This window comes from Serinus canaria, chromosome 22 (assembly GCF_022539315.1).
Source record: "Serinus canaria isolate serCan28SL12 chromosome 22, serCan2020, whole genome shotgun sequence".
Lineage (NCBI taxonomy): Eukaryota > Metazoa > Chordata > Aves > Passeriformes > Fringillidae > Serinus > Serinus canaria.
The window spans coordinates 3,276,065-3,289,766 of NC_066335.1; the positions used below are offsets into that span (position 1 = coordinate 3,276,065).

The 13,702-nt window shown below is 54.3% G+C and overlaps 1 protein-coding gene across 1 annotated transcript in view; it reads right to left on the minus strand.

Annotated features, from left to right (window-relative positions):
- PEBP4 (phosphatidylethanolamine binding protein 4) overlaps window positions 1–13,415 on the minus strand; it is a 74,250-nt gene extending 60,835 nt beyond the window's left edge. The window contains exons 1-2 of the mRNA XM_050982773.1: window positions 13,289–13,415; window positions 11,787–11,919 (exon numbers count right to left, since the gene is read on the minus strand). Of these exons, the coding sequence (XP_050838730.1) occupies window positions 11,787–11,919; window positions 13,289–13,410 (255 nt within the window). The 5' untranslated portion in view covers window positions 13,411–13,415. The remainder of the gene's footprint in view (window positions 1–11,786; window positions 11,920–13,288) is intronic.
- Window positions 13,416–13,702: the final 287 nt, after the last annotated feature.

Genomic DNA, 13,702 nt, shown 5'->3' on the forward strand with positions numbered 1-13,702 from the left:
CCCCAGGGGACAAGCACAAGCTGGTGCACAGGGAAATGTTTGCTCCAGGGGATGAATTGGTGATTAAAAAGTGGCAGGGAAAGGATAAAATGGTCACAAACCCCGGGGCGCCCCAAAAATGCATCGGCTCCCACAGCAAGGGAGAGCCCAGGATGTAAAATATCCTCTATAAATCATCAATATCTGATTGATCGATTGATTAGACACAGCCCGAGGCAAACGGCAGCACTTGGAGCTCCCCAGGGATGGGGGGAAATGAGGGAATTTGTAATTCCACCGTTTGGGAAGGGAAAGAAATAAATAAAATACCAGGCCAGCGAGGGGGATCTGGGGCAAAGAAGAGCTCAACACCCAAAATACAGTGGAAAATCAGGGTGCAGAAAACGATTTCAATTCCAATGAGAATGTATTTTATTAGAGGAAGCAGATTCATCTTTGATCCTGGATCCCAAGAAAAGCAATATCCAGGGCTGTGATTTCCCATCTCACGGGGAGAATGAGTTATTAAAGCACAAGATGAATGGCTTGCAGTGCAGCTAAGTGCTCCAGTTAAGAGAAAAATAGTTCTAAACTTACTCTTTGCCCCAAAACACATTCCTCCCCCTCATCCCCGGGCCTCGGCTCTCCCCTCAGGTGAAGCTCGCTCGTGTGCCTCATTTTTTTCCTGGCTTATCAAAATTCCAGAGGGGAAATTTTAATAGAAGTAAAAATAAGGTGAATTTAGACGGGTGGTGATGCTTGGGGTTTTTTTGGGTTTTTTTTTCCTTTTCTCCTCCCCTTCCCCCAATCTTTTTAAGAAAAAAAAAAAAAAAAAAAAAAAAAAAGTAAAAAAAAATACACATGAGGAATAAAAATAACCCGGATAAGTTCAGTTGTGGGGAAGGAGGGAGGATGTAAATGAAGGAGCATTCTCATGGAGAGCAGCGCTCCCGAGCAGGGCGCCTCGCCCCGCGCCTCGGCTCTGCATGAATAAATAGGGATAAAAATGTAACACAGGCAGCTCCCATCCCAGCACCTCGAGAGGGCTCCTCTCCTCGCGGGCTGCAGCAGCACAAGCCACCAGCATTCCCGGATTTTTGGTGTTTAGGGAAAGAAGCACTGAAATGGGGATTTTGGTGGGGTGCAGAGCTGCTTTGGAGCCCCTCCCTCAGGTATTGAGGCTGGTGGTGCAGATCCACTGGGGACAGCGGGAAATGAGGGATTTTTTTTTTTTCCCAAATCCTTGGATCATTCAGGTTGGAAAAGAGCTCCAGGATCACCGAGTCCCAGCCGTGCCCCATTCCCACTTTGTCACTGAGTGCCACATCCAGGTGTTCCTTGGACACCCCCAGGGATGGGGACTCCAAACCTCCCCTTCTGAGGTCTAACAACCCTTTCCATGAGGAAATTCCTGCAAAGTCCAACCTGAACCTGCCCTTGGGATGATCCCAGGAGCTGCAGGAGCGCTCAGGATCAGCCCACCTCCTCCACCAAACCATCGCTGACGTTTTCTTCTACTCCAACACTGAATCTCATCACAAAAATCCCTTTCCTCCCAAGATCCGAAGGAAACAGGGATGCTGGGAAGTCACCCAGTGACTCAATTCATTCCAAATCCGTGCTGAGAGGTGACACCAGCTCAGAGCACCCCAAAAACTCCTGGCAAGGCACCCGCGGCACATCCCAGCGGCCGCCTTTCCCACGGACTGTTCCCACTCCTTCCAACGCAGCCATCCCTGCTTTCCCCCCTCCCCAGGCAGGATCTCCCGACCCCCCCCCCACCCCCCCGGGCTGCCTGGCTCCCCGTTACACAACCCTGCTCGGGAGATCCTACGTGGGCAGCCGTGGGTTTTCCTGGGAATCGACAACAGCTCTCGCTGCAGCTCAGCAGAACATGAGCATCTTACATAAACAGCCCCGCCAGTTCCCCTGCGTGGGGGCTGCCCGCGGCCCCCCGGGCTGGGAGCCGCCTTTTCCCCCCTCCCCATCCCCATTCCCACATCCCCATCCTGATTTTTTTCTTTTTTTTTTCCCCTTTAAACCAACCCAAACCCTTGTGGGGGAAAAAGGCAGCGCTCGAGCGAGCGAGAGAGAGAGAGAGAGAGAGAGAAATGACTCAAGTGTTTTGTAACTTGTCACATTCGGAGCTGCAATTTGGAGGCAGGAAGGAGGGATCCAAAATAGTCGCCCCAACCCCGGATTGTATAACCGAGATCTCCCCCCCACAGCCCCTCCCCTCCTGCCGGGGAAAAAAAAAAAAAGAAGGAAAAAAAAAGGGAATTTCTGTTGGAGATGGCAGCTGGAAAAAGAAAAAGGCAGGCGAGCTCGGGGTTGTTACAGCGCAGGAAGGAGCCCCCAAATTGGGAAGAATTACTCATCCATGGAAAAAAGGCTCCTGTGCTGGCGGGGAGGCACCGGGGAAGATGCTGCAGGGGAGGAGGGAAGGCTCCCGGGAATGATGCTCCGAGCCCAGGGGTGAGGCTGAGCTCCCCGGGATGCTCCCTGCAGTGGGAGGTGATGCTTGGCAAGTGCAGCTGGAGCGGCAGAGCAGGACGGAGCAGGATTCCCTGCCAGCAAGGGACCTGGCAAGGGCTGCTGAAGGGCATCTGCTGCCAAAACTGGGGCTCGGAGCAGGCTCGAGGCATCCCAGATGCCAGGGAGACGCTCGGATAATCCCACGGGAGGGTGGCAGCAGGGTCAGGGTGTGTTTGCCAGGCAAACACCTCTCCCACCCCTCGCTGCCCTCCACCCAGCGCCTGGCAATTCCCAATTCCCAGATTTTTCAGCCGTGGATCCAGCAGCTTGTCACATCCCAGAGAAACCCAGGAGAGCCTGGCTGCTCCCAGAGCCCTCTGAAAATCAGGGAGGGCAACACCTGCCTGGAGAGGGGAGAGTGCCGGAGCAAAGGCCCCCCCAGCACACCCAGCCCAGTGTTCCAGAGGTCCTGGAGCCTTTCCCAGCCCCAAAAATGCCCAAGGCCAGAGTGGGGAATCTCCACGGAATCAGGAAGAGCTGGGGAGAAGGAGGAGGATGCCAGGGAGATGAGGAAGATGAAGGGGAGCCATACCCAGCTCTCCCAAAATGAAACACAATTCCAAACCTCCCAAATTCCATTTTCAAGTGCCAGGAGCATCGGGAGGAACCTGCCTGCTGCTATAAACCCTCCTGCCCACCCAAAACTCCATTAATTCCTTTTGAAAAAGCCCAGGCGGGTCTGGGGCATGTCAGGAGACACCAGCAGGGTGACAGGTCCCCCTGGGGCCCATCGATCTGCCATCGATCACCCGTGGGAGCTCTGGAACCCAGAGGGGCTCCAGGCTCTGCGGGGGCAGCGCTTCCTAAGGGTCTCCTCAAAAATAAATCCTGCAGTTGGGGTGAGGGGAGGGATCTTTGCAGCTTTTTCTCCAGTGTCACCTTGGCTCAAGGCTCTGAAATCCCCAGTGCCCGACGACGCCCACGCTGGCACATCACAGGCTGGGGCAGTCTGGGAAAATCCAAAGATGGGGCAAAGGGAAAGAAAAATCGTATTTTTTTCAACAGATTTATCTGTTTCTAAAAGTCAGTTTAACTCTGCAAGTAATAAAATTCATGTAAAATCTCTAATTTTTTATGCCAGACCCACCTGGCAGGTGCATCCCTGCAGTTTTGGGATTTGCAGGTGACAATAAAGTGGATCTAAAGCACCTGCCCGTGCAATAAACTGAGACAAAAAGCAAAATTCCCAACAAATTCCCAACCAGAGCACGATCACACCTTCCCCAGGATACTCCAGTGGAATCCTGGGCAGCCCCTGGCACATCCCATCCCCTCAGACACACCAGCACCAATTCCCACTGGTTAATTCCATACCAAACATACATCTGCGGGAGCCACACAATTATCTCCGGGAGCCAAGCGTTGATGGATGGAAGTTTTAATTACCAAACCTTCTCATCCTCCCCCATGCACAAAAAAGTGCATTTTCTGGCATGTTTATTTAATAATAAAACACGGCCAAATTCCACACTGGGTGAACACGTGCGCGGGGCACGGGGAGGACGAGACGAGCTGAAATCTGGTTTGTCACCAGAGCTGGAAATTTTAAGTTCCTTTGATCTCTCTGCCTCCAAAGCTGCTGGGGAAGGAGAGAGGAGAGAGCAGCACACAGAGAACGTTATCCCGGGGTGTGGAGGGGTTCAGGGATGGATCCCAGCTCCTGCCTCCGCACGTGCCAGGGCCGTGGAGACTGACAGCTCCACTCCCGCACACGTCCCCATCCCTCCATGTCCCCTTAATTGCCATGGACAGGGCTAAAGGGTGGCCCTGTCACCCATCAGTATCATTTAAGGCTTGGGAAGAGCCCAATTCCCGTCGGGAACGCCCGGTGGAGCTCCGTGCTCATATCACTCCTCATTTCATTCCGTCCCTCGCACCGGGCTCTGCTCGACGCGTCCCCCGCGCAAGGAGCCGGGACCCGGCTCCTGCCAGGGCTCGGGAGCCACCCTGTGCCCCAAAACCTGCCTGGCACCCGGCAGCAGAGGCTGCTCCAGCCTGTTGGAGCCCGCTGGGATCGAGGTTACTCATTCCCAGCGTAAAGACATGCGGAGGTTGAGGTTCCCCCCCACCCTCCCCTTCCTTCCTTCCTTTCGCGAGTAAATCCTCCAGCAGGAATTTTCCCCCCTTCCTTGGAAATTCACAGCCAACCTGCTAATGAGTCTTTGTGAAACTTGTGCCTTCTTACCTCTAATTTTACAGCCTGTTCGGATTTGAGCTCTGTGGACAGCCTCACATTTGGTTGGGAATTATAGGCTGAGTGGCTGTTCTCTCCTATTATTGTGCTGTCAATCTCCTATTAGCACATTATAATATGCTACACTGAATGCATCTGTTCTGTAGATCACAAGTCCTAATTGTCATTTGTTGAATCACTTTGTCTTATATGATTGTTAAGCAATTATTTCACCCAAAGCAGCTTAAACTTTGATTACTGTATAGTGTTTACAGGGATCAAAGGGAAAATCAGCGGCGCCTTCAAACATTTTTTTTTCCCAGGGAAAACGAGGAGCGAGCGGGGGATGCCGAGGCACGGGGATGACCCCGAGGTGCTTCCCGGCCTCCTGCCTTCGGGGGCACCATGTTTGGATGTTTATCCAGGGTGGTTAAAGGTCCAGAGAACGGGGAGGGTCAGGAGACGGATGTGAAGTGACATTCCTGCCAGGATTGCTCATGGAACGAGGCTCTCCTGGCGTGTGGCACCAGCTGCCCGCCGGTCCCCTCCGGTGGGACCAGGACAACACCCCCAGTGATGTTGGTGAACCACTCCAAGGAGAAAAAACCCTCCTGCTCCCCAAAAGGATGGGAATTGGAGCAGTGCTTGGCTCGGAGGGGTCGCATCCCGGATAAATCCCCCGTGGAAGCGGCGGCAGGGGGTCAGCAGAGGACGGGGCTGAGGCAGCACGCAGAGCCCTCGGCACACACATTCATTTTGGCTTTGCCACCCCGCTCCAAAGCCCTCAAAGAGGCCCTCTGGAAGCTCAGATCCCTCACACCATTCCCCCTGTGAAGTCCGGGGCGCTGGAATGCTGCCGGAGCGATCCCAGGGCATGGGAACCCACGCCAGCAGGGAGGGGCTCACCACCGGGGGCTTGGGCTAACCCCGGGAATCTCTGCTGCCAGCAGAGGGAAGGAATGCGGGACCATTGTTTCTGAGGAGCCCAGACAGGATGGAGAGAGGGAGAAAACCACGCTGGTGGCTCCTCAGCTCCAGACGGCTCCATGAGCCAGCAGGGATACACAAACTGTCAGAAATCTTCTGCTTCCAACCATCCTCTCCAGCAAGGCGTGCGTGGAACCTGAGGGCCACAAAAAGGTCCCTCCCCAGCCAGCTGCACGTCCCCTCCTGCCACCCCTGCAGCGCAGCCCGCCAGGAGATGGAACAAAGCTGCCCCTGCCTTTGTTAATAAAACAAATGGATTTCCCCACACAAACAAATACCCAAATAATGGGAACTCAAAACTCGTTATGAGTCAGGCTTGGCCCAAGCCAGGCCTGTCCCCAGCCAGGCCACCAAGTGCTTCACAAAGGGGGAGAATGGGAAAAAGAACCAGAGTGGATTTTCTGTGGGTCCTTGGGACAAACTCCTCCTGCTGCTCTTCCCTCCCCGGGCTCCCATTCCCAAGGGCACAGCTCCAATTCCCAGCACCTCTCCGGCCCCACCCCGGGGTGCTGGTCACAGCTTTAGGGACAACAAGCTCAAAGGCAGCCCTGAGGGTGCCATCCCATGGGTCATCCCATGGTTCCAGCTGCCTCCCCAGCCCCAGTGCATCCCAGCTTGGAAAAGCCTTTATCCCAGAGAGCTGAGGAGCAGCAGGAAGGAGCTGAGCTCAGGGATGTGCAAATTGGCTGCTTGCAAAAACAAGTTTTAAAAAAGTTGAGTTTGGGGTAGAAACCTTGAGAAAAACACTTTATTTCTAGATTTTGTTGTGAAAAAAAAAAAAAAAAAAACCAAACCCAATCCCTTCCTGTATCCTAAAAAAGTGATGGCACGGCCCAAAGAAGCCTCTGAGGAAGTTGTCAAACCTTGGGATGAAAACAAATCTGGAGGAGCAGGTACAAGGTAGCAGCTCCAGCACAGGTAAATTGCTTTTTAACAAGGAGACAAGGCCCATCCCTGGCATCTGCCGTATGTTTTTATAAAGCCCAGAAATATGTTTTTCAAAGGCCAGTAAATAAAGTTCCTATCGATTTGATCTCCAGTGTAATCTGTTTTTCTGTCTGCCACCACGAGTGGTAATAAAAGGGAATCAGGGGACGCAGCTTTGGGTTAATGCAGCGATCCATCACCGTCGGGGGCTTTGCCACGCTGCACAATCCAGAAACTGCCCCAAATTGGTGCAAGGGCCAATTTTCTTTTCCAATTTATTTTTGCTTGAGCCAAGCAATATCGAGGCAGGACAAGGAGGACGCGTTTCCCCGTCCTTCCAGATGTTCTCCTGTTCCCTGGGCTGGGAAAGGGCCCCCAGCAGCTCCTGGGTTTGGGGTTTTGGGAAGGTGCTCTGGGTGCTTGGGGGTTTGGGGGGTTTGAGGTCAGGTCTGTGCAGTGGGACCCAGAGGGGGGTTGGGATGTGCTCAGGGGAGTTCTGCAGTGAGGACTGGGCATTCCAGGGCTGATCTCCCATGGATCACACATCCTGAACATCCCAGGGCTGATCTCCCATGGATTGAACACCCTGAACATCCCAGGGCTGCAATCTCCCATGGATCACATATCCTGAACATCCCAGGGATGATCTCCCATAGATTCAGCATCCTGAACATCCCAGGGCTGCATTTTCCATGGACTGAACATCCCAAATATGCCAGGGCTGCTCTCCCATTAATTGAATATCCAGAACATCCCAGGGCTGCATTTCCCATGGTCTGAACATCCCAGGGCTGCTCTCCCATGGATTGAATGTCCAGTACATCCCAGGGCTACATTTTCCATGGATTGAACATCCCAAACATCCCAGGGCTGATCTCTCATGGATTCAGCACTCTGAACATCTCAGAACTGCTCTCCCATGGATTGAACGTCCTGAACATCCCAGAGCTGATCTCCCATGGATTGAACATCTTGAACATCCTTGGGCTGATCTCCTGAGAGATATTCCCAGATCTTTGCCCACCAGGCCAGGTTTTCCAGGGTATCCATCCATCCAGAACCTCTCTCCTGTTCCTGACTCCCTTCCCTGAGCCCACTGCTCACTGAGATGCCCCCACACACAACAGGTGCCCTCATGGCACTAAAAATTGCTTCAAAATGGGTTTTTTTGGGCAGTAAATTGATGTTTGATAAAGCTGGGTTTGACAGCTCAGTGTTTAAACATGACAAAATATTCAAATCCACCCTAAAATGATGCATTAAAGTCCCCCAGGTCGGATTTTGCTGCCGTCAGAGCTCAGCTCTGCAAGATGCCACCCCACTTTCAGCTCCTCACCTCAAACTCCTTCCCTGAGGAGCTGCAGGAACAAAGGTGGACACAAAGGTGACCCCAAACCCATCCCAAATATCTGGGACGAGAATGGGAAACCTCCCATTCCTCCCCCTTCAGAAAACTGATAAATATTTCTAGAGAGAAAAACAAACACTCCGCATTTGGCTTTTTTGGTGGTTGTTTTTCTTGAAGAGACAAAGTGTTCCACAGAGAGCCGACACTTCCTACACAAGTTTGCATCCTCAAACCCCGAGATTTTCTGCCACGGATTTGGATGGGAAAAGCATCTCCAGCCCTTCAGCCAGCCCTCCCCACCCCACCCAGGATCACCGAGCTGGAGCATCCCACTGGAGCACTGCAGGGAGATGGAGATCTCCTCGCTTGGCCAAATTTTCCCTCTCTCATTTGGGAATAAATGAGGAATAATCAAATTTGCTGTGTGTAGAAATAACCACAAAGAGCATGAAAACAACTCTCATGCTGCAGCTCTTGTTCCCACTCAATTTAGGGTAAGCTTAGGAGGGAAAAATATTATCCCAAAGCAGCCTTAGAGGTGCAGGAGTAAGAAAATTGTATAAAAAAAAGCCAAAAAACTGAGGAGAGCCAGGGGGTTTAAGGGGTTTAAGGCCAGGCAGAACGACCTCTGCAACTGCAGCTGGATCATTCCCAGAGCTGGGGAGGCATTTTTGGGGAAGGCCAGAGGAGGAACCCACCCCAGAGCCCGGCAAGCAGCGGGGCCCCGTGTCCTCAGATGCCGCCTGAGCGCAAGATGTGCCGAGATGTCTCGGAAGGAAACGGTGCCAAATCCTCAGCGGAGCCGCTCCCGGTGCCAGCGGGAGCCGCCGCCCGTGCCAGGGGCTCCCTGGGGACCTGCCACCCCCGAGGCACAGCTGGAATTCCATCCCAAAATAAACAGGTGCCACCCCCAAGCTCCCGGCTCAGCCTTGCCTGCTTTTTGTGGATTCTGGGACGCCCAGCCCGCATCCCCCACTGGCACAGCCTGGCAGGGTCTGGCTCTGCTCCCCAAATTCCTTCCCACTGGCACAGCCTGGCAGGGTCTGGCTCTGCTCCCCAAATTCCTTCCCACGGCCGCCGGCAGCCGCTTCATCCCCGGAGAGTCCCCTCCCTTCTCCCGGCCCTGCTTTGCTTTCCAGGACTCAAATTCAAGGAAAAACAACTGCCCACATCCATGCCTGGGAAACTTCAAACTCCTGGAAAGCCGGGGATGGGTCTGCGGGCAGCAGCCTCTGCCAGGAAGGAGGATTTTGGGGGTTTTTGGACAGTCAGACATCTTTAGGGAAAAGTTCTCCTTCCAACCATGTGATCCGAAGGGGGAAGAGACTTCCCGGGAGGGGGGGAAAGAGCAGGAAAAACGGATTGTTCACACTCCGAGGGAACAGAGCTGACTTCTCCCTGAGCAGCTCCCAGGGCTGCAGCTGCCCATGGGAATGCCAGAAATGATTGGGATCGGGCGGGTTTGGGGGAGCCAGCGAGGATTCCACCGGGATTTGGCAGCGCTGCGAGACCGTGCCGCATCCTGGGACAGATTTGGGATCACAGCACGGCACGGCGCGGGGTGTCCTCTAAAATACCTCAGTGCCACCCCATTTATTGTCCCCTCCCCGTGCCCGCGGCACGCTCAGCACAGATCCCAGTTCCTCCCAGTTCATCCCAGTTCCTCCCAGTCCCGGCGGCGCTGGAGCTCGGGCAGTTCAATGCTGCCACCTGGTGGTGACAGGAGGGAACAGCAGCACCGGGATTCCCCCCACCCGATCCCAAATTCCATCGGGGATCCCAAATCCCACCCCGATCCCAAATCCCACAGCTGACCCTAAACTCAATGTCAAATCCCAAATCCCATCGCCGGTCCTAAATCTCACGCCGATCCCAAATTCCATCGCGGATCCCAAATCCCATCCGATCCCAAATTCAATGTCAAATCCCATATCCCATCGCCGATCCTAAATTCAATGTCAAATCCCAAATCCCACCCCGATCCCAAATTCCATCGTGGATCCCAAATCCCATCCCGATCCCAAACTCAATGTCAAATCCCAAATCCCACCCTGATCCCAAATTCCATTGCAAACCCCAAATCCCACCCCAATCCCAAATCCCACCGTCGACCCCATCGCAAATCCCAAATCCCACACGGATCCCAAATCCCATCGCCGATCCCAAATCCCACCCCGAGACCAGGAGAATTTTGAAAAGTTGACTAAAAAATTGTAAAAAAAAAAATAAAATCCGCGGTGGAAAATTTTAGATTGAATTTTTTGGGGTTTTTTTTGGTTTTTTTTTTTTTTTGGCTGAGTTGTGGCAAAACAATGAAACTGCCACAATGGAGGGAAAAAAATTCCAGTGGTCAGAAAACACCAAAAATTAAATGGTCCAAGTAGAGGAAACAAAATTGAAATGGCCAAAATGTAGCAAAAATTGTAAATATTCAGTGGCCACAGCATAGATGTAAAATTAATTAAACTTTTCTCTACTTCTGGCCACTTAATTCCCATTTTTCCCACATTGTGGCCATTTAATTCTCTTTTAAAAACAGCCTTGTGGAGCACAAAATGAAATCATTGGAGGCCACAAACAGCAAAAAATTAAATTACTGAGTGGCAGAAAAAAAGAACTTAATTGCTTTGCTCTGCTCTGGCCACTAAAGTGGTCACAGTATGTTAAAATTTAATTAATTGTTTTAAAAATGAAATCATAAATTACTGCATTTCTGGGGGAAATAATGCAGCAAATATTCTAAATGGAAAGGTGGGGATGTGGTGAAAAGAATTCATCAAATGGCTACAAGGTGGCTGCAATAGCTGTAAAATGGGGACCATGAAGGACAAGAAAATATTTAGTCAATGGCCAAAGGAAAAAATAGAAAACTAAAAAAAATAAAAATAAAAACCTCCCCCGTGTAAAACATATAAAAATATCAAAGTGTGAATACTCGCCCTCTCCTGCCTCGCCCGCCCTCGCCCCTCGCCCCTCCCCTCACCCGGCCCTCTGCCCCCTCGCCCGCCCTCGCCCCCTCGCCCCGCCCTCGGCACCTCGACAGCTCGCCCCCGCCTCCGCTCGCCCCCTCGCCCCCTCGCCCCCCTGCCCCCCTCGGCCACCCCTGGCCCCCCCTCGCCCCCTCGCCCCTCGCCCCATCGCCCCTCGCCCGCCGCCCCCTGCCCCTCGCCCCCTCGCCCCCCGGCGCCACCCCTTCGCCCCCCTTCGCCCCCCCTCGCCCCCCCCCTTGGCCCCCCCTTGGCCCCCCTTGGCCCCCCTTGGCCCCCTTGGCCCCCCTGGGCCCCCCTTGGCCCCCTTGCCCCCGTGGCCCCTCGGCCCCCTGGGCCCCCCTCGTAGGCCCCCCCCGGCCCCCTCGCCCCCCCTCCCCCCCCTGGCCGCCCCTCTCGCCCTACCCTCTCTCGCCTCAACCCATCTAGCCCTCCCCTCCGCCCTCCCCTCGCGTCACCCCTGCGCGTCTCCCCTCGCGTCTCCCTCAGCGTCTCCACCTCGCGTCTCCCTCGCGTCTCCCCTCGCGTCTCCCCTCGCGTCTCCCTCGCGTCTCCCCTCGCGTCTCCCCTCGCGTCTCACCACTCTCCATTATCCTCTGCCCTCTCAATCTCCCCTATCCCCGTGGTTTCCGTGTCGTAACCCCCCAGTCCGAATGTGGAACCCAGGTGATTTAATGGCCACAGCGTAGGGAAGAAATTCAAAATAAACTACCAAAAAACCCCACAAAAAACCCCAATTCCATTTATCCACAGCTCAGCCTCCAACCAAAGCCCTGAATCAAGGAGGAAAAGTGGAAAAAAACCTCCCAAAGTTCTCCTGAGCCCGGGAATAGCCGGAGTGGGGCCTCACCTTCTTGGCCCAGGGGTAGCGGACGCGGGGCTTGGCCCACTCCTGGCTGAGCTTCTCGCGGTAGCCGTGGCACTTGGGGATGTAGGAGCAGCTGACGTCGCCCACCTCGGGGTAGATGACTTCCAAATCCCCCCTGGAGAAAGGGGACAGCGAGGACAATGAGGCCTCAGGGTGCCAGGGGGGCTCGGGAATGCGGGCGGGGTGAAAGGGTGGGAAAATGGGAATGATCAGAAATTATTATCAATTATTATCATTACAAATTCCTTCCCTAAGTCTGCCAAAGGACACAGGAATTCCCGTGCTCCTTGTGTGTTCTTCAGCAGATTTTGGGAAGGAATTCCTCCCTGGGAGGGTGGGGAGGGCTGGGATGGAGTTCCCAGAGGAGCTGTGGCTGCTCCATCCCTGGAAGTGCCCAAGGCCAGCTTGGATCAGCCTGGGACAGCGGGAGGGGTTGGGGTGGGAGCTGGATGGGTTTTAGGGATAGCTGGGTTGGAGCTGGGGCTGGATGGGTTTTAGGGATAGCTGGGTTGGGGCTGGATGGGTTTTAGGGATAGCTGGGTTGGGGCTGGATGGGTTTTAGGGATAGCTGGGTTGGGGCTGGATGGGTTTTAGGGATAGCTGGAGCTGGATGGGTTTTAGGGATAGCTGGGGCTGGATGGGTTTTAGGGATAGCTGGAGCTGGATGGGTTTTAGGGATAGTTGGGCTGGAGCTGGATGGAATTTAGGGATAGTTGGAGCTGGATTGGTTGGCTCTGGATGGGTTTTAGGGCCCCTTCCCACCCAAACCACTCCAGCATTCCATGGCAAAGCAGCCGCCTCCTCCTCCTCCTCCTCCTCCTCCCTCTGAAGTTTCCCATGGAAAGCTCCTGCCACCCCTGGCACTGCCAAAGTCACTTCCCAAGGCTCTGCAGGGCAGGCTGGGGAGTGACTCCAGAGAGCCCCAGATCCAGGGAAAAGGAGGGAAACAGCCGGAACTCACAGGCAAGGGGACACGGGGACTGTGCGGGAGGTGACACCCAGGGAATGGCCAGGACAGGCAGGGGACAGGGGCCAGAGGCCAGGCATGGCAGGGGACAGGGGCCGGGCTGGGGACAGAGGCCAGGCTGGGCAGGAGATGACACAAAGTGAATGGCCCAACTGGGCAGGTGACAGAGGCCAGGCCAGGCTGGGGAGGGGACAGGCAGGGGACAGGGGCCAGACCAGGCAGGAGGTGACACAAAGGTAATGGCAGCACCAGGCAGGTGACAGAGGCCAGGCTGGGGACAGAGGCCAGACAGGGCAGGAGGCAGGCAGGGTAAGAGGTGACACAAAGGGACTGGCAGTGCCAGGCAGGGGACAGAGGCCAGGCTGGGGAGGGGACAGAAGGCAGACCAAGTAGGGGACAGAGGCTGGGCCGGGCCGGGGACAGGCTGGGTGGGAGGTGACACAAAGGGAATGGCAGGGGACAGAGGCCAGGCCGGGCAGGTGACAGGCAGGTGACAGAGGTCCCAGGCGTGCCTCACCTGCAGAACTGGTGGTCGCTCTCGCTGAGGGTCTGGAAGATGCAGGTGCGCGAGCCCTCGCCGGCGCGGGCGCCCGGGAGGAGCAGCGTGAGCGCCACCAGCGCGGCCACCAACAGCTTCATCCTGCCCTGGGGACACGGGGACAGCCGGGCTCAGCCCCAGGCAGGCAGCGCCCCCAGCCCAAACCAGCCCTGCCCTGCCGGGCCAGCTTCTGATCGGTTTGGGGATGGGGTCACTAAAATCTTTAATTCTGCTTTTAGTCTCGTGAAGGGTGAGACAATACAGACGTTATTCCATTTATACAGATATTTTATTTTTATACATTATATACTCATGCATATTATACATAAATTGCATAAATATATAATATAAATAATATATGTATTATATGTATATCTACATATATTATATTAT